Source organism: Oncorhynchus mykiss, chromosome 27 (genome assembly GCF_013265735.2).
Source record: "Oncorhynchus mykiss isolate Arlee chromosome 27, USDA_OmykA_1.1, whole genome shotgun sequence".
Taxonomy (NCBI): Eukaryota; Metazoa; Chordata; class Actinopteri; order Salmoniformes; family Salmonidae; genus Oncorhynchus; species Oncorhynchus mykiss.
This window is the reverse complement of record NC_048591.1, coordinates 29,931,134-29,957,500: the sequence shown is the minus strand read 5'-3', so window position 1 is coordinate 29,957,500 and position 26,367 is coordinate 29,931,134. Positions and strand designations below refer to the sequence as shown.

General features: G+C 44.6%; 2 protein-coding genes across 3 annotated transcripts in view; both read left to right on the top strand.

The window, feature by feature from the left end:
* Positions 1-20,598, top strand: part of LOC110507928 (long-chain-fatty-acid--CoA ligase 3) — a 35,151-nt gene extending 14,553 nt beyond the window's left edge. The window contains exons 5-15 of one of the 2 annotated variants that reach the window (XM_036964846.1): positions 2,779-2,929; positions 9,718-9,868; positions 10,344-10,467; positions 10,598-10,669; positions 14,407-14,546; positions 14,733-14,905; positions 17,251-17,325; positions 18,757-18,945; positions 19,621-19,735; positions 19,815-19,972; positions 20,168-20,598. In XM_036964846.1, coding sequence (XP_036820741.1) covers positions 2,779-2,929; positions 9,718-9,868; positions 10,344-10,467; positions 10,598-10,669; positions 14,407-14,546; positions 14,733-14,905; positions 17,251-17,325; positions 18,757-18,945; positions 19,621-19,735; positions 19,815-19,972; positions 20,168-20,325 — 1,506 coding nt within the window. In that variant the 3' untranslated portion in view covers positions 20,326-20,598. The remainder of the gene's footprint in view (positions 1-2,778; positions 2,930-9,717; positions 9,869-10,343; positions 10,468-10,597; positions 10,670-14,406; positions 14,547-14,732; positions 14,906-17,250; positions 17,326-18,756; positions 18,946-19,620; positions 19,736-19,814; positions 19,973-20,167) is intronic. The other variant, XM_036964847.1, reaches the window with a different exon arrangement.
* A 3,913-nt stretch (positions 20,599-24,511) lies between these two features.
* LOC110507932 (potassium voltage-gated channel subfamily E member 4) lies at positions 24,512-25,874 on the top strand. The gene is made up of 2 exons (XM_021588354.2): positions 24,512-24,587; positions 24,730-25,874. The coding sequence occupies exons 1-2, from the start codon at positions 24,565-24,567 to the stop codon at positions 25,298-25,300; spliced, it is 594 nt and encodes a 197-aa protein (XP_021444029.1). The 5' UTR covers positions 24,512-24,564; the 3' UTR covers positions 25,301-25,874.
* The last annotated feature ends 493 nt before the right edge of the window (positions 25,875-26,367 follow it).

The window sequence follows — 26,367 nt, the reverse complement described above, 5'->3', positions numbered from 1 at the left end:
AGACCAACACACTGGGTTAGAGACATAGCAACACACTGGGTTAGAGAGAGACCAACACACTGGGTTAGAGACAGACCAACACACTGGGTTAGAGAGAGACCAACACGCTGGGTTAGAGAGAGACCAACACACTGGGTTGTAGAGACAGACCAACACACTGGGTTAGAGAGAGACCAACACACTGGGTTATAGAGAGACCAACACACTGGGTTAGAGACAGACCAACACACTGGGTTAGAGACAGACCAACACACTGGGTTAGAGACAGACCGACACATTGGGTTATAGAGATACCAACACACTGGTTTAGACACAGACCGACACACTGGGTTAGAGACAGAACAACACACTGGGTTAGACACAGACCAATACACTGGGTTAGAGAGAGACCAACACACTGGGTTAGAGAGAGACCAACACACTGGGTTAGACACAGACCAACACACTGGGTTAGACACATACCAACACACTGGGTTAGAGAGAGACCAACACACTGGGTTAGAGAGAGACCAACACACTGGGTTAGAGACAGACCAACACACTGGGTTAGAGAGAGACCAACACACTGGGTTAGAGACAGACCAACACACTGGGTTAGAGAGAGACCAACACACTGGGTTAGAGACAGACCAACACACTGGCTTATAGACAGACCAACACACTGGGTTAGAGAGAGACCAACACACTGGGTTATAGAGAGACCGACACACTGGGTTAGAGACAGACCAACACACTGGGTTAGAGAGAGACCAACATGCTGGGTTAGAGAGAGACCAACACACTGGGTTGTAGTGACAGACCAACACACTGGGTTAGAGACAGACCGACACACTGGGTTAGAGACAGACCAACACACTGGGTTAGAGAGAGACCAACACACTGGGTTAGAGACAGACCAACACACTTGGTTAGAGACAGACCAACACACTGGGTTATAGAGAGACCAACACACTGGGTTAGAGAGACACCAACACACTGGGTTAGAGACAGATCAACACACTGGGTTAGAGACAGACCAACACACTGGGTTATAGAGAGACCAACACACTGGGTTAGAGACAAACCAACACACTGGGTTAGAGAGAGACCAACACACTGGGTTAGACACAGACCAACACACTGGGTTAGAGAGAGACCAACACACTGGGTTATAGAGAGACCAACACACTGGGTTATAGAGAGACCAACACACTGGGTTATAGGGAGACCAACACACTGGGTTATAGAGAGACTAACACACTGGGTTATAGAGAGACCAAAACACTGGGTTAGAGACAGACCAACACACTGGGTTAGAGACAGACCAACACATTGGGTTAGAGACAGACCCACACACTGGGTTATAGAGAGACCGACACACTGGGTTAGAGACAGACCAACACACTGGGTTAGAGACAGACCAACACACTGGGTTATAGAGAGACCAACACACTGGGTTAGAGACAAACCAACACACTGGGTTAGAGACAGACCAACACACTGGGTTAGAGACAGACCAATACACTGGGTTAGAGACAGACCAACACACAGGGTTAGAGACAGACCAACACACTGGGTTAGAGAGAGACCAACACACTGGGTTAGAGACAGACCAACACACTGGGTTAGAGACAGACCAACACACTGGGTTATAGAGAGACCAACACACTGGGTTAGAGACAGACCGACACACTGGGTTAGAGACAGACCAACACACTGGGTTAGAGACAGACCAACACACTGGGTTATAGAGAGACCAACACACTGGGTTAGAGACAGACCAACACACTGGGTTAGAGACAGACCAACACACTGGGTTAGAGACAGACCGACACACTGGGTTAGAGACAGACCAACACACTGGGTTAGAGACAGACCAACACACTGGGTTATAGAGAGACCAACACACTGGGTTAGAGACAAACCAACACACTGGGTTAGAGACAGACCAACACACTGTGTTAGCGACAGACCAACACACTGGGTTAGAGACAGACCAACACACTGGGTTAGAGAGTTAGAGTCATACAGTCCATTCTACCTCCTGATGAGAGAGACAGGGAAGCAATAAAGCAATATGTACAGTATCTGTCAAAACATGAAAGAGTTGACTCACATGTTTAGGTTGTTTAGACATACTGAAGTAGAACATTGTACAAAGTGCATTTGTTTATTTTGCATGTCTACATGTACGTAAAGGTCAAGCCTTTGAAAACATTCTTGAAAATTAAAAAATAGGCCTCCCGGGTGGCGCAGTGGTTAAGGATGCTGTACTGCAGCGCCAGTTGTGCCATCAGAGACTCTGGGTTCGCGCCCAGGCTCTGTTGTAACCGGCTGCGACCGGGAGGTCCATGGGGCGATGCACAATTGGCCTAGTGTCGTCCGGGTTAGGGAGGGCTTGGCCGGTAGGGGTGTCCTTGTCTCATCACACACCAGCGACTCCTGTGGCGGGCCGGGCGCGATGCGCGCTAACCAAGGTTGCCAGGTGCACAGTGTTTCCAGGTTGGATGCGCGTTGGGTTGTGTATCAGAGGACGCATGACTTTCAACCTTCGTCTCTCCCGAGCCCGTACGGGAGTTGTAGTGATGAGCTACTAAAACAATTGGATACCACGAAATTGGAGAGAAAAAGGGGTAAAAAGAAAATGAAAAAAGAAACAAACCACCTTTTGTAGTCAGGAGCCAGTCTGCAACCAGAAGGAATCAGCCAACCCCTACCCCCAGTGTGCCTTGTCCTGACCAACCATTTGATGGTTACAGTATAGCTGTCTTAAAGATCTCTTTGTGTTTCCTGGTTTAGTTCATCCTACTGGAGGTGCCCAGACTGCAGCACATCATTGTGGTGGATGACACGCCCACCAAGTGGCCTGGTTACCCACGAGGCATCAGTGTCCACAACATGGCTACCGTTCAGGAGCTGGGGACCAATCTTGAGAATGGTAAACACACAGGTGTGTGTGTGTGTGTGTGTGTGTGTGTATGTGTGTGTCTATGTGTGTGTACTAATAATTTCTTTAACGGCATTATACTGAAATGTACACAACATGTATAACATTGTTATAGCATTCATTTATTAGTTTGTAGTAAGTCACTTTGCTAGTTTCAGAGATACTGTAGTCTCAGAGATACTATGGTCTCAGATACTGTAGTCTCAGAGATACTATGGTCTCAGAGATACTATGGTCTCAGAGATACTGTGGTCTCAGAGATACTGTGGTCTCAGAGATACTGTAGTCTCAGAGATACTGTGGTCTCAGAGATACTGTAGTCTCAGAGATACTGTAGTCTCAGAGATACTGTGGTCTCAGAGATACTATGGTCTCAGAGATACTATGGTCTCAGAGATACTGTGGTCTCAGAGATACTATGGTCTCAGAGATACTATGGTCTCAGAGATACTGTGGTCTCAGAGATACTGTGGTCTCAGAGATTCTATGGTCTCAGAGATACTATGGTCTCAGAGATACTATGGTCTCAGAGATACTGTGGTCTCAGAGATACTATGGTCTCAGAGATACTGTGGTCTCAGAGATACTATGCTCTCAGAGATACTGTGGTCTCAGAGATACTATGGTCTCAGAGATACTATGGTCTCAGAGATACTGTGGTCTCAGAGATACTGTAGTCTCAGAGATACTATGGTCTCAGAGATACTGTAGTCTCAGAGATACTATGGTCTCAGAGATACTGTGGTCTCAGAGATACTGTGGTCTCAGAGATACTATGGTCTCAGAGATACTATGGTCTCAGAGATACTGTGGTCTCAGAGATAATGTGGTCTCAGAGATACTATGGTCTCAGAGATACTGTGGTCTCAGAGATACTATGGTCTCAGAGATACTGTGGTCTCAGAGATAGTGTAGTCTCAGAGATCCTGTGGTCTCAGAGATACTGTGGTCTCAGAGATATTGTGGTCTCAGAGAAACTGTGGTCTCAGCGATACTATGGTCTCAGAGATACTATGGTCTCAGAGATACTGTAGTCTCAGAGATACTATGGTCTCAGATATACCATGGTCTCAGAGATCCTGTGGTCTCAGAGATACTATGGTCTCAGAGATACTGTAGTCTCAGAGATACTATGGTCTCAGAGATACTGTGGTCTCAGAGATACTGTGGTCTCAGAGATACTGTAGTCTCAGAGATACTATCGTCTCAGAGATACTGTAGTCTCAGAGATACTATGGTCTCAGAGATACTGTAGTCTCAGAGATACTATGGTCTCAGAGATACTATGGTCTCAGAGATACTGTGGTCTCAGAGATACTGTGGTCTCAGAGATAATGTGGTCTCAGAGATACTATGGTCTCAGAGATACTGTGGTCTCAGAGATACTATGGTCTCAGAGATACTGTGGTCTCAGAGATAGTGTAGTCTCAGAGATCCTGTGGTCTCAGAGATACTGTGGTCTCAGAGATATTGTGGTCTCAGAGATACTGTGATCTCGGATACTGTGGTCTCAGAGATACTCTTTGTCTCAGAGATACTGTAGTCTCAGAGATAGTGTAGTCTCAGAGATACTGTGGTCTCAGAGATAGTGTAGTCTCAGAGATCCTGTGGTCTCAGAGATACTGTGGTCTCAGAGATATTGTGGTCTCAGAGATACTGTGATCTCGGATACTGTGGTCTCAGAGATACTCTTTGTCTCAGAGATACTGTAGTCTCAGAGATAGTGTAGTCTCCGAGATCCTGTGGTCTCAGAGATACTGTGGTCTCAGAGATATTGTGGTCTCAGAGATATTGTGGTCTCGGATACTGTGGTCTCAGAGATACTCTTTGTCTCAGAGGTACTATGGTCTCAGAGATACTGTAGTCTCAGAGATACTATGGTCTCAGAGATACTGTGGTCTCAGAGATACTGTGGTCTCAGAGATACTATGGTCTCAGAGATACTATGGTCTCAGAGATACCGTGGTCTCAGAGATACTATGGTCTCAGACATACTGTAGTCTCAGAGATACTATGGTCTCAGAGATACTGTAGTCTCAGAGATACTATGGTCTCAGAGATACTGTAGTCTCAGAGATACTATGGTCTCAGAGATACTATGGTCTCAGAGATACCGTGGTCTCAGAGATACTATGGTCTCAGACATACTGTAGTCTCAGAGATACTATGGTCTCAGAGATACTGTAGTCTCAGAGATACTATGGTCTCAGAGATACTGTAGTCTCAGAGATACTATGGTCTCAGAGATACTTTGGTCCCAGAGATACTATGTTCTCAGAGATACTGTGGTCTCAGAGATAATGTGGTCTCAGCGATACTATGGTCTCAGAGATACTATGGTCTCAGAGATACTGTAGTCTCAGAGATACTATGGTCTCAGAGATACCATAGTCTCAGAGATAATGTGGTCTCAGAGATACTGTCACACCCTGACCATAGTTTACTTTGTATATTTCTATGTTGTGGTTGGTCAGGGTGTGATCTGAGTGGGCATTCTATGTTTCATGTCTAGTTTGTCTAGTTCTATGTTCGGCCTGATATGGTTCTCAATCAGAGGCAGGTGTTCGTCATTGTCTCTGATTGGGAACCATATTTAGGTAGCCTGGGTTTCACTGTGTGTTTGTGTGTGATTGTTCCTGTTTTTGTGTTTGCACCAGACAGGGCTGTTTTGAGTTCTCACGTTTCTTGTTTTTTCGTTAGTTTGTTCATGTATAGTGTCGTCAATAAATTACAATGAACAACCACCACGCTGCGCTTTGGTCCGCCTCTACTTCACAAGAAGAGAATCGTTACAGATACTATGGTCTCAGAGATACTATGGTCTCAGAGATACTATGGTCTCAGAGATACTGTGGTCTCAGAGATACTATGGTCTCAGAGATACTCTGGTCTCAGAGATACTATGGTCTCAGAGATACTGTAGTCTCAGAGATACTATGGTCTCAGAGATACTGTAGTCTCAGAGATACTATGGTCTCAGAGATACTGTGGTCTCAGAGATACTGTAGTCTCAGAGATACTATCGTCTCAGAGATACTGTTGTCTCAGAGATACTATGGTCTCAGAGATACTGTAGTCTCAGAGATACTATGGTCTCAGAGATACTATGGTCTCAGAGATACTGTGGTCTCAGAGATACTGTGGTCTCAGAGATACTATGGTCTCAGAGATACTATGGTCTCAGAGATACTATGTTCTCAGAGATACTGTGGTCTCAGAGATAGTGTAGTCACAGAGATCCTGTGGTCTCAGAGATACTGTGGTCTCAGAGATATTGTGGTCTCAGAGATACTGTGGTCTCGGATACTGTGGTCTCAGAGATACTGTAGTCTCAGAGATACTATGGTCTCAGAGATACTGTAGTCTCAGAGATACTATGGTCTCAGAGATACTGTAGTCTCAGAGATATTGTGGTCTCAGAGATATTGTGGTCTCGGATACTGTGGTCTCAGAGATACTCTTTGTCTCAGAGGTACTATGGTCTCAGAGATACTGTAGTCTCAGACATACTATGGTCTCAGAGATACTGTGGACTCAGAGATACTATGGTCTCAGAGATACTATGGTCTCAGAGATACCGTGGTCTCAGAGATACTATGGTCTCAGACATACTGTAGTCTCAGAGATACTATGGTCTCATAGATACTGTGGTCTCAGAGATACTGTGGTCTCAGAGATACTGTAGTCTCAGAGATACTATGGTCTCAGAGATACTATGGTCTCAGAGATACTGTAGTCTCAGATATACTATGGTCTCAGAGATACTGTAGTCTCAGAGAAACTATGGTCTCAGAGATACTGTAGTCTCAGAGATACTATGGTCTCAGAGATACTATGCTCAGAGAAACTATGGTCTCAGAGATACTATGGTCTCCGAGATACTATGCTCTCAGAGATACTGTGGTCTCAGAGATACTGTGGTCTCAGAGATACTATGGTCTCAGAGATACTATGGTCTCAGAGATACCGTGTTCTCAGAGATACTATGGTCTCAGACATACTGTAGTCTCAGAGATACTATGGTCTCAGAGATACTGTGGTCTCAGAGATACTGTGGTCTCAGAGATAATGTAGTCTCAGAGATACTATGGTCTCAGAGATACTGTAGTCTCAGAGATACTATGGTCTCAGAGATACTGTAGTCTCAGAGATACTATGGTCTCAGAGATACTATGGTCTCAGAGATACTATGGTCTCAGAGATACTGTGGTCTCAGAGATACTGTAGTCTCAGAGATACTATGGTCTCAGAGATACTGTAGTCTCAGAGATACTATGGTCTCAGAGATACTGTGGTCTCAGAGATACTGTGGTCTCAGAGATACTGTTGTCTCAGAGATACTATTCTTCTCAGAGATACTGTAGTCTCAGAGATACTATGGTCTCAGAGATACTGTGGTCTCAGAGATACTGTGGTCTCAGAGATACTATGGTCTCAGAGATACTATGGTCTCAGAGATACTATGGTCTCAGAGATACTGTGGTCTCAGAGATACTATGGTCTCAGAGATACTGTGGTCTCAGAGATAGTGTAGTCTCAGAGATCCTGTGGTCTCAGAGATACTGTGGTCTCAGAGATATTGTGGTCTCAGAGATACTGTGGTCTCTGATACTGTGGTCTCAGAGATACTCTTTGTCTCAGAGATACTGTAGTCTCAGAGATAGTGTAGTCTCCGAGATCCTGTGGTCTCAGAGATACTGTGGTCTCAGAGATATTGTGGTTTCAGAGATACTGTGGTCTCGGATACTGTGGTCTCAGAGATACTCTTTGTCTCAGAGATACTGTAGTCTCAGATACAGTAGTCTCAGAGATACTGTGGTCTCAGATACTGTGGTCTCAGAGATACTGTGGTCTCAGAGATACTGTAGTCTCAGATACAGTAGTCTCAGAGATACTATGGTCTCAGATACTGTGGTCTCAGAGATACTCAGGTCTCAGAGATACTGTAGTCTCAGATATACTGTAGTCTCAGATATACTGTAGTCTCAGATACTGTAGTCTCAGAGATACTGTGGTCTCAGAGATACTGTAGTCTCAGAGATACTGTAGTCTCAGAGATACTATGGTCTCAGAGATACTGTAGTCTCAGAGATACTGTAGTCTCAGAGATACTATGGTCTCTGATACTGTAGTCTTAAGGGGGAGGGTGGGTGGGGGTTCGGTGGTGCGGCTCATTAGGTCATGTGAATGAGGAAGTGGACACATCTGTGTCAGATTAAACTCAGAGGAAACACTCCCTTTCTCTTCAATTTCTCTCTCCTTCCTCTCTCTTTCCATCCCTCCCTTTCTCCAGCTGGTCTCTAGTGCTGCACTGCTTGACCCATAACAAGTAGAGCTGGTACTGTGAGGGGTGTGTGTGTGTGTGTGTGTGTGTGTGTGTGTGTGTGTGTGTGTGTGTGTGTGTGTGTGTGTGTGTGTGTGCGTGTGTGCTGACCTGTGGGATTAGGAAGGAGGGTCATGTTTATAGACACTTCTGTAAACTTCACATGACATCATTCCCCCAACACCCCTCTCCTCCTCCTCTCCTCCCTGTATCTCTGGATCCATGTTCAAGTCAGAACAAGGCCCCTCCTCTCGCATGCGGTAGACTCCAAGTCACGTCCCACTCCTCTCTCCCTCTCCTATCTCCCACTCCTATCTCTCTCTCTCCTACACTTTTGCTCCCTTCTTCCTCTCTCTCTGTCCTGCGTGTCTGCTGTTTGGGTGTGTTTTGTTTTTCTGCACTCGCTGTGGACATCGTGGACATGTTTATATTCCACACGACATTGAGCAGCCCCCCAGCCCTACAAAAAACATTCAAAATCACGTCTTATATTTCCACATGAGGACAACAGAGAAATCTACTGACTGCTGTTTTAGCCCTACTCCATTCATTTCTTATGTAGTCTAGAACTGGGGTTTTATTTTTTTCAGCCCAAGACCCAAATTATAAATTAATCGTCCTCCAGGGACCCAAATTACGAAGAAATAGTGTGTGATTGTAGATGTATTCTTATAACACACAACCTGCCTCTCACAAGCCAAGGACCCACTTTGGGTCCTGACCCATAGTTTATGATCTAGAATCATCTCACTTCCTTCCACATTGACAGAATCCACATTGCCTGACATAATATAACTTCTGAGTGGCTTTTTGGCAAGCCTAGACAAGATTAACATGTGTCTTGGAGAACTTAAGCCCGAACATTTGAAATGGGCTGACGAGGAGGAGAGGCTTTACGTCAATTGAACAGCTCTCAGCCAGTTAACACACAGCCAAATGTCAGAGAAGAAAGAGAAGAGTGAAATAATATGAAGAGAGCCGTAGAGGGGCAGAGAGAGAGAGATATTGTAAAGAGGAAGGTAGGTGCGGAGAGAGGAAAGAGGGAGAGGTAGATGGGGTTTTTGGCATTAAGATATGATGTATCTTCCTACTGAGAGTGCCAAGAGGCTGAGGAGGTTTACTAAATGGTGACATTATGTTTAATGTGTTTAATATTTTACTTGACTGATGTTCCTCTCCCTCTTTATTCCATTAGGAATGTTCCATTCTACCACTCCTTTAGATATTCATCATTATGTACCCCCATCTTGTGTAACACCACCATATGTTCCCAGGACCTTCGCCTACAGACTACATATCCTAACATGGACTTAACAAACCTCCTCCATTTTTATGTTCTGCCCTGCAACATATCTTATGATCTCCCATGAACTCCCTTTTCCTCCCATATGCTGAATATTTACAAAAACATGCTTTCATGCCATGAACTCATTTGTTTTCCTGTATTTGTCTGTGTGTGTGTGTGTAGTGTCTCGTGGGCGTAAACAGCCCATGCCCTCTGACATCGCTGTCATCATGTACACCAGCGGCTCCACTGGCGTACCCAAGGGCGTCATGATCTCCCATAGCAACATCATTGCTGGCATCACTGGCATGGCAGAAAGGATACCCAACCTGGGGTAGGTACCGCTAACCTGCCAACCTTATACACTCTCTTTACCCTCCTGGGCTCACTTCCCCCGTACCAAACTACTACTACTGACATTTCCTGATAAGCAACATTTTTTCATGAATCATCGAATAACACTTTGAATGCTCTTAGAATTTTCACAATCCAAGCTGGCTTCCAAAGTGCACCTTATCCAGGAAGATTGATCAAATGTTTACCCTTTTTCAGTTGGCGCTGTCTTAGAGGAAGGTCCCATAATGTCCTGTCTATGCTCTTTGACTGATCTCAGCTGTCCATGGGGGAGTACAGTGTGATGGTTATACATAGCAGGTTCCGTTTCAAAGCTGAATTAAAGAAACACTCAAAGTGATCTATGAGGACAACTTCCTGATTGAGGCCTTGGTGTCAACTGAGCACGTCTGTCTGTCTGTCTGTCTGTCTGTATGCTAGAATAATAAGGAGTGACGTATATTGTTCTGTGGCAGTGAGAATGACACCTACATCGGGTACCTCCCCCTGGCCCATGTGTTGGAGCTGAGTGCAGAGCTGGTGTGTGTAGCTCATGGCTGCAGGATCGGCTACTCCTCCCCCCAGACGCTAGCGGACCAGGTGAGGTGGTCCCCCCCTGCTCTGTATACTGTGTCACCTGCTTGGACTGTACATTACTAAACACATATATAAAATGTGAATATATGTGTAGAGTACCTGTATGATAACTGTATCCTTTCTCTCTCACCAGTCAACAAAGATAAAAAAAGGCAGCAAAGGAGACACCAGTGTTCTGCAGCCTACTCTAATGGCAGCTGTGCCGGTAAGACATACATACATACAGTACTGTCAATGTAGGGTTGCAAATGCTGATGCTCCAGATACTCAACTAGTGTAAAGAAGGCCAGTTGTATTACTTCTTCAATCAGAACAACAGTTTTCAGCTGTGCTAAAATAATTAAGAAAAACAAAAGTGAAATAAACCTTAAAAAGTGAACAGTAAATATTACACTCACACAGGTTCCAAAACAATAAAGACATTTCGAATGTCATATGATGTCTATATAGAGTGTTGTAGCGATGTGCAAATAGTTAAAGTACAAAAGGGTATATAAATAAATATGGGTTGTATTTACAATGGTGTTTGTTCTTCACTGGTTGCCCTTTTCTTGTGACAACAGGTCACACATCTTGCTGTTGTGATGGAACACTGTGGTATTTCACCCAGTAGATATGGGAGTTTATCAACATTGGGTTCCTTTTTTGAATTCTTTGTGGATCTGTGTAATCTGAGGGAAATATGTGTCTCTAATATGGTCATACATTTGGCAGGAGGTTAGGAAGTACAGCTCAGTTTCCACCTCATTTTGTGGGCTGTGCACACATAGCCTGTTTTCTCTTGAGAGCCAAGTCTGCCTATGGCGGCCTTTCTCAATAGCAAGGCTATGCTCACTGAGTCTGTATATAGACAGAGATTTCCTTAAATTCTACAACCACCTAAAATGAAGTGATTCCCAAACCTTCCATAACAAATCCATCACCTACAGAGAGATGAACCTGGAGAAGAGTCCCCTAAGCAAGGTGGTCCTGGGGCTCAGGGGCTGTTCACAAACACAAACACACCCCACAGAGCCCCAGGACAGCAACAAAGTTAGACCCAACCAAATAATGAGAAACAAAAAGATAATAACTAAGAATTTACCAAAACAATTGCCCCTTAACAGAGAGTGCACAGTGGTAGAATACCTGACCACTGTGACTGACCCAAACTTAAGGAAAGCTTTGACTATGTACAGACTCAGTGAGCATAGCCTTGCTATTGAGAAAGGCCGCCGTAGGCAAACCTGGCTCCTAAGAGAAGACAGGCAATGTGCACACAGCCCACAAAATGAGGTGGAAACTGAGCTGTACTTCCTAACCTCCTGCCCAATGTATGACCATATTAGAGACACAAACTCCCATATCTACTGGGTGAAATACCACAGTGAGCCATCACAGCAGCAAGATTTGTGACCTGTTGCTACAACACATATTTATGCTTATTTATTTTCCCTTTTGTACTTTAACCATGTGTACATCGTTACAACACTGTGTATATATATATATATATACTATGACATTTGTAATGTCTTTATTCTTTTGGAATTTCTGTGAGTGTAATGTTTACTGTTAATTTTTATTGTTTATTTAAGTTTTGTATATTGTCTACCTCACTTGCTTTGGCAGTGTTAACATATGTTTCCCATGCCAATAAAGCCCCTTGAATTGAATTGAATATAGGTAGCATTTCCTTTTCAATTTCTATCCAGATGTAAAATGTTCCTGTTTTGACTAATTTAATAGAGTCTGCTCTGTACCACATTAGCATCCCCCCTGAGTCTCTTCACTGTTTCACAACCACCTAAAACAGTAGTTTGGTGGATGAGACTACCAGCACTCTGTAACCTTTTTTTTTTAACCTTTATTTAACTTATTTTCAATGACGGCCAAGGAACAGTGGTTTAACTGCCTGTTCAGGGGCAGAACAACAGATTTGTACCTTGTCAGCTCGGGGATTTGAACTTGCAACCTTTCGGTTACTAGTCCAACACTCTAACCACTAGGCTACCCTGCCGCCCCATACCATGTTTCTTGTAGGATGACAATGTCTGTATTTCCAATTTCTTTGATGAAATATGGGTTCCTGCTCTCTCTCTCTCTCTCTCTCTCTCTCTCTCTCTCTCTCTCTCTCTGTCTCTTTGTCTCTCTCTCTCTCTGTCTTTAATTCTCTCTTTGTCTCTCTCTCTGTCTTTCTCTCTCTCTCTCTGTCTGCCTCTCTCTCTCTCTATTTATTTATCTCTCTCTCTCTCTCCTGCTCTCTCTCTTTGTCTCTCTCTCTCTCTCTCTGTCTTTAATTCTCTCTTTGTCTCTCTTTGTCTCTCTCTCTGTCTTTGTCTCTCTCTCTCTCTATTTATTTCTCTCTCTCTCTCTCTCTATTTATTTCTCTCTCTCTCTCTCTCTCTCTCTCTATTTATTCTCTCTATTTATCTCTCTCTGTCTGTCTGTCTCTCTCTCTCTTTCTGTGAGACCCCATGCATCTCTTCATCTGTGTGTTCCCCCATGAGGATGCTAGGAGTCAGGGGACACAGGTCAGAGGGCCCCAATGTCTGGAACCATTCACAGCTGTAAACAGAACGTGAGAAAGCCCTGTGTGGTTTTCTCCGTCATAGACAAACACACACTCACTCACACACACACACCGCTCACAGTGTGTAGTTTCCTCTGTGACACCAGGCTGCATGTGTCCCACATCAACTTCCTCTCTCACTACTTTATCTAACATGCACACAAACACAGACTCTCACACCCACCAGCTGGTTTTTATTGTTTGTTGTTTGTGCCCTTTACTCCATTCAAACTTGGAGCCCAGTTTTGTAACTCAGTGATTAATTTAATAACGAAGTGTTCTGGGTTTTAGTGGGGTTGGACAAACTCTCCCTACAGTCACCATGTCAATAAGAAACAGACAGTGCTAAGTCACACACACACACATACACACACACACACACGCACACAGTCGTGTACAGCTAACCTTGTGGGGACACACAATTCACTCCCATACAAAATCCTATTTTCCCTGACCCCTAAACCTATCCCTAACCCGTACTCTTACCCTAACATTAACCCAAAAACCTAACCTTAAACCGAAACCTAGCTCCTGACCCTTAACGTAATTCTAACCCTAACACTAATTCTAACCTTAACCCTAATCCCCTAGAAATAGCATTTGACCATTTGACAACTGAATGACTTAGTGGTTCCTCTCCTTCTCTCTATATCAATCTCTCTGGGAGTGATGAGGTCACTGTTTTCCATGCCCACAGGAGGGTTGGGCATTCCCATTCAATTGTTTACTGTAACACTGAATATGTTTCATATTGACCAGATTGTTCCACAATACACCACAGTATATTCTGATTGCTTTACTAGTTGCTGAATCTGTGAGCATCTTTACAGAATTTATTGAATTTAGACCTCTAATATTGAAATGGTTTGTCTGGGACTTGGTCTTGTTTCATACCCAGGACACGGAGTCTCTGCTGGGCAGATAGAGAAGAGACACTGGCTGATGTCACTCCCTCCATGTGTTATCTCTGTGCTCACATAGCTCCTCAGAACTGGACCTCCTGACAGAGACGTTTCAGGGATCTGCTGTCTGGGACTGGGAACAACGGCCCGTATTAAGACTGCAGACAGACACAATCCACATACAGACAGATCCAGAACTTATTGAGCAGAACACCCACCACCCTCTTCTTATTTCCCCTCCTCTTTCTGTCCCTGTCTCTAATTCTACATCTCCCCCTATTTTCTACCCTCTCTTATACATCCAACTCAACTCCCCCTCTTTATCTATCTCTTTATGTGTCTCTGCTCACCATCTCTCAATTCCTCCCCTCTTTTCTCTCTCTCTCTCTCTCTCTCTCTCTCTTCCTCTCTCTCTCTCTCTCTCTCTCTCTCTCTCTCTCTCTCTCTCTCTCTCTCTTTCTCTCTCTCTCTCTCTCTCTCTGTGTGCTACAGGAGATTATGGATCGTATCTATAAGAATGTGATGACCAAGGTGGAGGAGATGAGCAGTGCTCAGAGGACTCTGTTCACTCTGGCCTACAACTACAAGCTGGAGCAGCTCTCCCAAGGACGCAGCACGCCACTGTGTGACAAGTACGTCAGTCTACTACAGTACACACACACACACACACACACACACACACACACACGCCCTTACATATACACATAATATCTATTACACACACAAAACCTAATCCAAAAACAAATAACATAATGATGTTGAACTAGGAAGTGTAAACATGAATTACCCCCCCCCCCCCCCCCCCCCAACCCCTCCAGCCTGGTGTTTAAGAAGGTTCGGTCCCTTTTGGGGGGGAAGACCAGGGTGCTGCTGTCGGGCGGGGCACCCCTCTCTGCCGCCACCCAGCGCTTCATGAACGTGTGCTTCTGTTGCCCCGTGGGCCAGGGCTATGGCCTCACCGAGACCTGCGGCGCTGGCACCATCAGCGAGAGTAAGAGAGAGTGAATGTAGTGGATACAGAGGGATGGGATAGGGTAGGAGGGAGGAGAGGCTGTAGTGGATACAGAGGGATAGTGTAGGGAAGAGGAGAGACTGTAGTAGATACAGAGGGATGGTGTAGGAGGGAGGAGAGACTGTAGTAGATACAGAGGGATGGGGTAGGAGGGAGGAGAGACTGTAGTAGATACAGAGGGATGGTGTAGGGGAGAGGAGAGACTGTAGTGGATACAGAGGGAGGGGGTAGGAGGGAGGAGAGGCTGTAGTAGATACAGAGGGATGGGGTAGGAGGGAGGAGAGAATGTAGTGGATACAGAGGGATAGTGTAGGAGGGAGGAGAGACTGTAGTGGATACAGAGATGGGGTAGGAGGGGGGGGGAGACTGTAGTGGATACAGAGGAATGGGGTAGGAGGGAGGAGAAACTGTAGTGGATACAGAGGGATGGGATAGGGTAGAGGGGAGGAGAGACTGTAGTGGGATGGAATAGGGTAGAGGGGAGGAGAGACTGTAGTGGACACAGAGGGATGGGATAGGGTAGCGGGGAGGAGAGACTGTAGTGGATACATAGGGATGGGATAGGGTAGAGGGGAGGAGAGACTGTAGTGGATACAGAGAGATGGGGTAGGGAGAGGAGAGACTGTAGTGGATACAGAGGGATGGGATAGGGTAGGGGGGAGGAGAGACTGTAGTTGATACAGAGATATGGGGTAGGATGGAGGAGAGACTGTAGTGGATACAGAGGGATAAGGTAGGAGGGAGCAGAGACTGTAGTGGAAACAGAGAGATGGGATAGGGTAGGGGGAGGAGAGACTGTAGTAGATACAGAGGGATGGGGTAGGAGGGAGGAGAGACTGTAGTGGATACAGAGGGATGGGGTAGGGAGAGGAGAGACTGTAGTGGATACAGAGATATGGGGTAGGGGGAGGAGAGACTGTAGTAGATACAGAGGAATGGGGTAGGGGAGGGAGAGACTGTAGTGGATACAGAGGGATAGGGTAGGAGGGAGGAGAGACTGTAGTGGATACAGAGGGGTAGGGTAGGGGGAAGGAGAGACTGTAGAAGATACAGGGGAATGGGGTAGGGGAGAGGAGAGACTGTAGTGTAAACAGAGGGATGGGATAGGGTAGGGGGAGGAGAGACTGTAGTAGATACAGAGGGATGGGGTAGGAGGGAGCAGAGACTGTAGTGGATACAGAGGGATAGGGTAGGGGGAGGAGAGACTGTAGTAGATACAGAGGGATGGGGTAGGAGGGAGGAGAGACTGTAGTGGATACAGAGGGATAGGGTAGGGGGAGGAGAGACTGTAGTAGATACAGAGGGATGGGATAGGGTAGGAGGGAGGAGAGACTGTAGTAGATACAGAGGGATGGGATAGGGTAGGAGGGAGCAGAGACTGTAGTGGATACAGAGAGATGGGATAGGAGGGAGGAGAGAATATAGTAGATATAGAGGAATGGGGTAGGGGAGGAGAGACTCTAGTGGATACAGAGGGATGGGGTAGGAGGGAGGAGAGACTGTAGTGGATACAGAGGGATAGGGTAGGGGGAGGAGAGACTGTAGTAGATACAGAGGGATGGGATAGGGTAGGAGGGAGCAGAGACTGTAGTGGATACAGAGATATGGGGTATGAGGGAGGAGAGAATGTAGTATATATAGAGGAATGGGGTAGGGGAGGAGAGACTCTAGTGGATACAGAGGGATAGGGTAGGGCGAGGAGAGACTGTAGTGGATACAGAGGGATAGGGTGGGGGGAGGAGAGACTGTAGTGGATACAGAGGGATAGGGTGGGGGGAGGAGAGACTGTAGTGGATACAGAAATATGGGGTATGAGGGAGGAGAGAATGTAGTAGATATAGAGGAATGGGGTAGGGGGAGGAGAGACTCTAGTGGATACAGAGGGATAGGGTAGAGCGAGGAGAGACTGTAGTGGACACAGAGGGATAGGGTGGGGGGAGGAGAGACTGTAGTGGATACAGAGGGATAGGGTGGGGGGAGGAGAGACTGTAGTGGATACAGAGGGATGGGGATGAAGATAGAGTAAATGGGAGAGCACAGTTCTGAAAGTCATGGAAATATCCATTATTTCTCCCTAATGCAGTAAAAACTGCAGTCAGCAGTGATCCATTGCATAACTATTCGTTCCATGTTGTCATCCCTTAGAGATAGGAGAGAGTGCAGGGCCCTGGCAGGGCTACTATGGTTTGGTTAGGTTACCACGGTAACAGATGGGGAGCATTCAGCATAACAGTGCCACTGTGTATTATACAGTTGTCAGTCACTGCAGCTTGGGATGACGATGTGTGTGCGTTTTTGTGCGTGTGCGTGTGTCTGCTTTCCAGTGTGGGACTACAGCACAGGGCGAGTTGGAGGACCGCTCATTTGTTCTGAAATCAAGCTCAAGGATTGGGTGGAGGGTGAGTGACACAGAAAGACAGGGAGGAGGACCCCTGGGTCTCTTTATCCACACACACACTTATGAAAACAATGTCATATAGTTTACCGATCCATCCCACGTTATTTACACACACGCCCTAGTCAGTGTGAGAGATGGACAGCGTTTTAGGGGAAAAATCCCTCTTTCATATTTCAACTGCACCATGACCTTGTAAGGAAGTCATTCAGAACACAACTCTTTCCTCTGTATAGTTTTCCATCATACAGTGCCTTCAGAAAGTATTCACACGCCTTCACTTACAAGGTGGGATTCAAATGTATTTGTCATTTTTTTGTCAACGATCTATGCAAAATATTCTAATGTCAAAATGGAAATGTAATTACAGAGATATTCAAACCCCTGAGTCAATACATGTTAGAATCACCTTTCTGCATAAGTCTCTAAGAACTTTGTACACCTGGATTGTACAATATTTTTTTTTAAATATGATTGTTGATAATTGCTAGACAGCCATTTTCAAGTCTTGCCATAGATTTAAGTCAAAACTGTAAATAGGCCAGTCAGGAACATTCAATGTTGTCTTGGTAAGCAACTCCAGTGTAGATTTGGCCTTGTGTTTTATGTTATTGTCCTGCTAAAATGTGAATTTCTCTCCCAGTGTCTGTTGGAAAGCAGACTGAACCAGGTTTTCCTCAAGGATTTTGCCTGTGCTTGCGCTATTCCATTTATTTTTATCCTAAAAAATTCCCTAGTCCTTGTCAATGACAAGCATACCCATAACATGATGCAGCTACCACCATGCTTGAAAATATGAATAGTGGTACTCAGTGTTGTGTTGTGTTGGATTTGCCCCAAACATAATGTCTTTGCCACCTTATTACTTAAGTGCCTTTTTGCAAACAGAATGCATACAGAGAGGTAGTCTTTCAAAAATCATGTTAAACACTATTATTGCACACAGAGAGTCCGTGCAACTCATTATGTGACTTGTTATGCACATTTTTACTCCATAACTTATTTAGGATAGCCATAACAAAGGGGTTGAATAATTATTGACTCAAGACATTTCAGCTTTTCATTTTCAATTAATTTGTAAAAATGTAAAAAAAAACTGTTGACATTATGGGGTATTGTGTGTAGGTCAGTGACACAACATCTATTTTATCCTTTTAAATCCAAATTCAAGCTGTAACACAACAAAATGTGGAATAAGTAAAAGATGTGAATACTTTCTGAAGCGACTGTACATGGTCTATTCTGTGCTAATCATTTTATCTAATCAAGTGTATTCTATCCTAGTTTGGACCTCAGAAATAGGACATGCTGTCTGTATTTTATCCACTCTGTGTTTCTTCTGTATTAACAGTACACTCTACTCTCTATATTTCTGTGTCCGTCTACTCTGCTGATGTCTATTGGTCTTTATTTCCTCCCCTGCTCTGTCCTCCAGGTGGCTACCACAGCACAGACACACCCAACCCACAAGGTGAGATCCTGATTGGCGGGCCCAACGTAACCATGGGTTACTACAAGAATGAGGCCAAGAACCAGGACTTCTTTGTGGACGACAACGGCCAGCGCTGGTTCTGTACGGGAGACATAGGAGAGGTCCATCCTGATGGATGCCTCAAGATCATTGGTGAGGAGCAGGGCTAACACCTCTAACTGAATGTCCTCATTCTCGGTTTCTGAATAAAGAGACATCTACTCTATTCCAAAGTGTTCCCCTTCACCATGGTTATGCACCCAAGTTCATATTTGCTAAGATAAACATTTACTTTTGGGCATGTCCATCAAAGGAGGCTGGTGGGAGGAGCTATAAGAGGATGGGCTCATTGTAATGGCTGGAATGGAATCAATGCAACGGAGTCAAACACGTTGTGTTTGATGTGTTTGGCACCATTCCATTGATTCCATTCCAGCCATTATAATAAGCCCATCCTCCTCTAGCTCCTCCTACCAGCCTCCTCTGATGTCCATATACAGTACCATGTAAAAAACCCTCCCTGGTACCACCTACGTCAGCACACCGCATCAACGTCATGCCAAAACCACTGAAACCCATCTAAATAAACTATGCCCCTACGTTCATCTATCAGTCTAGCAGGACAGCTCCCAAGAACAACTATTTCTCAATTCCACCTCACTTCTGAGAATTCCTCTTGAGTCGTGTTTACTTTAGACTGACAGAAATCCTAATGCTCTCTGTTGTCTATATCTGTCTGTAAAGATTTGCTGTGCAATGGAAAATGTGCTTTTTATCCCCCCCACAAACACACACATACAGTGTGACAGTGTGTCCCTGTGTCTACAGATCGTAAGAAGGACCTGGTTAAGCTCCAGGCAGGAGAGTATGTGTCTCTGGGGAAGGTGGAGGCCATGCTGAAGAGCTGCCCCCTTATAGACAACATCTGTGCCTACGCCAACAGGTGTGTGTGTGTATGAATCAGTCTATGTAAAAAAAAACAGAGACATGGTGGTGTCTTCTTAACCGTTATCTCTCTTCAGTGAAGAGATGTACGTGATTGGCTTTGTGGTGCCCAATCAGAAGCATCTGCTGTCGCTAGCGGAGCAGTATTGTATCCGGGGCTCGTGGGAGGAGCTGTGTAACAATGCTGCCATGGAGGGGGTGGTCCTGCAGGTCATCACTGAAGCTGCCCTATCAGGTGAGAGGTCAAAGGTCATCACACCTTGGAGAGAGAGGAGAGGGCGGTTATGCAGTAGATGGAAGTGGTAGTAGTAGATACACGTTAAAGTCCGTTTGAAGCTCTACTTTTGTCATCCATTCCTTTTGGTGATTTCTTCGGTTCCACCTCTGACTGGAGTTGTGATGCATTTATTCTTCTTGTCTGCCTGTGCAGCCCAGCTGGAGCGGTTTGAGATCCCCCGTAAGATCCGTCTGAGCCCCGACCCCTGGACCCCCGAGACGGGCCTGGTGACCGACGCCTTCAAGCTCAAACGCCAGCAGCTGAAGAGTAAGTACCAGGACGACATCGAGAGAATGTACGGCGGGAAGTAGGACCAGACCAGACCAGAACCACTCCATGCACAGATCCAGCATCTGCCTCAAGCCTCCAAGCTTTTTGCTCCATCCTCCTATCCCCACCAGACCCCCATCCCGGACGAGCCCCCAGAAGCACTCAATTTACTTGAATCTACTTTGTTCTAATGAGACCAAAAAAGATAGAGGGAGAGAAATAGATAGAGAAACAGATTGAGAAAGATAGAGGGAGAGAAACAGATAGAGAAACAGATTGAGAAAGATAGAGGGAGAGAAATAGATAGAGAAACAGATTGAGAAAGATAGAGGGAGAGAAATAGATAGAGAAACAGATTGAGAAAGATAGAGGGAGAGAAACAGATAGAGAAACAGATTGAGAAAGATAGAGAGAGAGAAACAGATAGAGAAACAGATTGAGAAAGATAGAGGGAGAGAAATAGCGATATCAAAGAGAGGAGGCTGTGTTGCAATATTTCTACTGTTCCTTCAATCGATGAAATGGCTTTGCTTAAAAATGTGAATCAATAGACAATAAATAAAGCCCTGAAGACTGTTAGAGAGAAGGATTAGTTAGGAGAGAGTAAGTAAAGAGTGTTGTTGGAACACCCTAATATCTCCATGTTCATTCCACTTCTTGCCCATGTTCATTCCACTTCTTGCCCATGTTCATTCCACTTCTTGCCCATGTTCATTCCACTTCTTGCCCATGTTCATTCCACTTCTTGCTCATGTTCATTCCACTTCTTGCCCATGTTCATTCCACTTCTTGCCCATGTTCATTCCACTTCTTGCTCATGTTCATTCCACTTCTTGCCCATGTTCATTCCACTTCTTGCCCATGTTCATTCCACTTCTTGCCCATGTTCATTCCACTTCTTGCCCATGTTCATTCCACTTCTTGCCCTCTTTGGAAATGGTTTTCCTCCAGATGTGAGTTGTGAGACAGGACAGATAAGGTCATGTTGCCTGTTGATCTCTCTCTCTCTGTGTGTGCGTGCGTGCGTGTGTGCGTGCGTGCGCGCGACAAGGACAAGAACTGGAGGAGAAACAGCACATTTCCCGTTGCCTGTTGAGCTCATGTCTGGTCGTGGTCCCATGTGGCTCAGTTGGTACAGCATGGCATATGCCTGGATTGTGGGTTTGATTCCAACAGGGGGCCAGTACCAATGAAAATGTATGCACTCACTACTACTAAGTCGCTCTGGATAAAATCGTCTGCTAAATGACTAGTGAGTGTTGTTCACCGTTATTGAAGCACAAGCTCAGGTTGGTTGGAAAACGTTGTTTTAACACCAATGCCCTTCTGTCTGAGGGTGTCAGGAATGCTAAGCCATGAGAGCCTGTAGAGTGTAAGTACCATTAACATTGCAATTAATAGCTGTTATTTAATTATTTGTTTTTCTCCTTTAATTCTGTGATTCTGTCCACATTAGTCTAGAGTCCTCATTGGCTGATTCTCTCTACAAGTTACAAATCCAGGGCTCCTCGTTGGCTATTTCTCAGCCCTGTTCCTGAAGCCAGGTTTTTCAATTGCTTATTCTCTGGTTTATTTCAGAACCTAGTTCTGCCCGGAGACTAGTCTTATTTCCTGCAGGGCAGGAAGCAACTAGCAGTCGTCGTTTATTTTTGTTGTGGTTGTTCTGTTTAGTTGATCCTGTTTCTCCTGCTTAGTGAGGCTTTAGCACTGTGATTTCTATTAGATTCCCATCTGCCCATCTGATCCTACAGGCACAAAGTCAACAGAAGGTTCCGAGAGACTAAGACAATGACTTTATTGTGCCCATGGGGAAATGTGTGTTGTGGCTAGGGCAGGGAAATGTTGAGTCTCTGCACCTAGAAAAAAAAAATTCCAGGTGAATATACACGACATGGACAAAAGTATGTGGACACCTGCTCGTCGAACCTCTCTTTCCAAAATCATGGGCATTCATATGGAGTTGGTCCCCCCCTTTGCTGGAAGGCGTTCCACTAGATGTTGGAACATTAATGCTCGGACTTGCTTCCATTCAGCCACAAGAGCATTACTGAGGTCGGAACTGATGTTGGCCGATTAGGCCTGGCTAGTAGTCGGCATTCCAATTCACCACAATGGTGTTCAATGGGCTCTGTGCAGGCCAGTTAAGTTCTTCCACACCATTCTTGACAAACCATTTCTGTATGGACCTCGCCTTGTGCAGGGGGGCATTGTCATGCTGAAACAGGAAAGGGCCTTCCCTAAACTGTTGCCACAAAATTGGAACCACAGAATTGTCTAGAATGTCATTGCATGCTGTAGCGTAAAGATTTCCCTTCACTGGAACTAAGGGGCCTAGCCTGAACCATGAAAAACAGCCCCAGACCATTATTCCTCCTCCACCATTGGCAACTCTAGCAGGCCAGATATTTGACGAACTGACTTGTTGGAAAGGTGGCATACCTATCACGGTGCCACGTTGAAAATCACTGAGCTGGGCCATTCTACTGCCAATGTTTGTCTATGGAGATTGCATGGCTGTGTGCTCAATTTTATAATTGAATATATATATATGTGGCTGAAATAGCCGAATCCACTAATTTGAAGGGGCGACAACATACTTTTGCCCATGTAGTGTATGTATTTCAGAACTATTCCCTTGCCATTTCTGTCATTAATACAATTGTTATTATTTATGATAATGCCAATTAATAATACTCTTGTCATAAACTCATAATGTTTGTAAGAAATATGTAGATTGGTGAATACCATTTTCTTTCAGTGGTAGAAAACATATTTGTACTCTGTTATAGGTGTGCACTTACGTGAACCACACATTCACTAATGTCAGAGCTGTCGTTCTAGAACCACTGCCATGCTTGGAGTAAACCGTATGCCATATGATAATATAACATTTTGACCAAACTATGGTGGGATTACTTGGCCGACGGCAAGAAGAGATGCACACAAAACACTTCCGTACAACAGTTGAGAATTTAAAGATTTTAGTTAAGAGCACAGCTTCAGCATTTATTTGTGTGTGTGTGTGTGTGTGTGTGTGTGTGTGTGTGTGTGTGTGTGTGTGTGTGTGTGTGTGTGTGTGTGTGTGTGTGTGTGTGTGTGTGTGTGTGTGTGTGTGTGTGTGTGTGTGTGTGTGTCTGTGTGTGCGTCTGTGTGTGTGTGTGCTCGCTTGCGCGCGCTCTCTCGTACCTAAATATTACAAACATTTCTCTGTAGAACATCATTCCACAAATGACACCTGTTGCCTTTTCTTGTGATTTCAAGTGGATAACTACATATAGGAAATATTTTAATAACAATGCTGTACACAGTAATGAAATATATAGTTTCTTGACAGTATGTGTTACTGTAACCCAGAATAACATGCATTTAGGATGTTTTCCTGTGTACTGTACACACAGTATATGAGGGGCAGTGATCACTGAAAAAGGAATATGTTAAATCTATTGAAGCTTTATAATATAGACCCATTTTGGAAATCTTCTCCCTGTTTGTCTGGGGAATCTGCCTTGTAACATAAGTGCAACAATTGTATTTATAAGTAATTTGCCTTGGAATTGATTACATGAAGAAATAAATAAAGATTGTGTTTGGTCTATCAGAGCTGTCCTGCGTTATTTGAGTGCAAATTGAGAAATTAGGCTGTTGTCCATCATGTCGCCCATTACAATTAGACCCATAATAAAGTAGTGATTGGTGACACACGTTAGGTGGTTATGATGATGATGACTGTGTGAGAAAGTTATGTTTGAGCTGTAAGAACGAACTCTTTGAACTTCATTTATCCAATAAGCTCAAAAGGGACCAGGCTAATCAAATTAAACAATTGTGCCTACCATCGTCATTTGTCGTTGCCTAGTAATTTGAGGCAAACATTTCCAAACCCTTCCCTTTAGCACTATCCAAGACAATTTGTTGCTTAATGAAGTGGTTAAATTCTGTTAAATTTTCTGCAATGTGAACATTTAACATGTAGGTGAATGTGTAGTAATAGCACACTAATCACGAATATTTTATTTAGTAATTTAACAGAATTGGAACATAGGGTTTCAAAATCTGATAACCATTGTTGTCACATTTTTGTCTGGGCAGAGGCCACTCTGAAATTTGCGTCCACTCCGTAATTTGACATTGGGCCAAAACTTGCCTCTCGACTACAGTCCACTCACGTGATTGGTGACGTCCCAAGGTCGCCATATAAATATTCCCACGCACTTGGATATCCTGTTACATTCGATAGGCGCACACTCCCACGAGGAGACGGATCACACTGCTGGGTTCACATGTTCCACCGTTCTGTTGCTCGGTAAGTTGGATAAGTAGTGTATCATTAGTAACAATAGGCCATTGTTAACTAAGTTATGTCTTATAAAAGTTTAATTTGGCTATAATTTGTAAAAGTGTGGGTAAAGAAACAATATCATAACCTCTGTAATTTATTTTTACAGGAAACTTTTCATTCCACCTCAAACTCCACTGAGGATGGAGAAGTCACACAACTTCACAACGCACCAAGTTCTTCCCCTGCAGAGGGCTAATGATGCTTCCCAAACCGACAAAAGCAATGGCAACGCATACGTGTACATTTTCATAGTGATCTCCTTCTATGGAGTCTTCCTCGTTGGTATAATGCTGGGCTATGTTCGCTCCAAAAGGCGGGAGAAGAGAAGATCGAACGTTTTTACGCGCCTGGTGCACGAGGAGGAGCAGCGGGAATGGGGCGCGCTGAAAAAGAAGCACAGCATCACCATGACCTCCTTCCAGGTATCGCTTCCCTTCTCCGCGGGGAGCCAGGATGTCAATGAAGGAAGGGTCCTGAGCTCCCCTCTGGCCTGCGCCCTGTTCTCCATTGAACAAACCAGTGTCAGTTCACTGTGCTCCTCCGCCGACGCGCGCTTTGCCATCGAGGAGGAGTCGGACAGCGGGACCGCGGAGGGACCGGACGAGACCCTGAAGGGCAGTTCTACTGACAACAGCGACGACTCCGCAGAGATACAGATACTCGGAGAGGAACTGTGACGCTCAGAACAGATGATGAGAGGGGAAATAAACGCAAAAAACTGTAGACTTTCCATCCCTCTCCGTCATATAGGAAATACGTGGAGAAGTTAAAGACTGATAAAGTTTAGCTTGACATATGGAACAATTGCTCTCTAACCATCAGGTTCTGAGTATTGAAACGTACCTGGAACCCACTTGAAATATATTTTCTGTAACGAAATCCTCTTAAGATGTAGCCTAATGATTTCACTGTGCAGTGTTCATAATGTCTATGTAGGTTTACTTGGGGTTGTTGTGTAAAGTGAAGAGAAGAAAAAAAACAGTTGAAAAACAATGATCTGTTTAAGAAATATGGTTCTTCTTTACTCTTCTTGGGAAATACATGTTTTTATTTTGAAAAAACGTTGTTGCAATATCTAGTTTTCTCCAAAAGGGGGCAGTGCTGCAGTAGTTTTACCCCACCTGTTGCTGGGGAACACCAGTCATTTCAGTAGAATCAACACAACATAGGGTTTACTGTCCTTGCATTGTCTTATTTGTTCTGAAGTGTTGACATACTAATTTATAAAATAAGAAGCTATTTTTTCAGGCAGTTAGCTGATTATTTATTTTGAATTATTTACAATGACATAATTTAGCACAATTAGCAGACACTATTATCCAGAGCCACTTAAAGGAGAAAACAGGGTTAAGTACCTTGCTCAAGGGCACATTGCCAGATCTTTCACCTAGTTGGCTCGGAGATTCGAACCAGTATCTGAAAAGTCATCATACGTTAAGATTAGGCCAAACCATCCCACCCACAGCAGATCTTCCCATGTGATAGGAGTCCTGGGAAACGAGCATGAAGAATGCTGGGATTTCTCCCAATCGCTATGACGACAACACTACTAACGCCCATCCCCCTCCAGGCTCCCACCCACACACCATACCATATCAGCCCTGCTGCAGGCCATAATGCTCACAACTCACTCCATTGACAACATGCCAAACCAAAGTGAGGTAGAACAATAGTGTGAAAGAAAATGAATGTATTTTATGATGCTAATTGGAAAGTAATGAACAATAAACACAATTAACAGTAA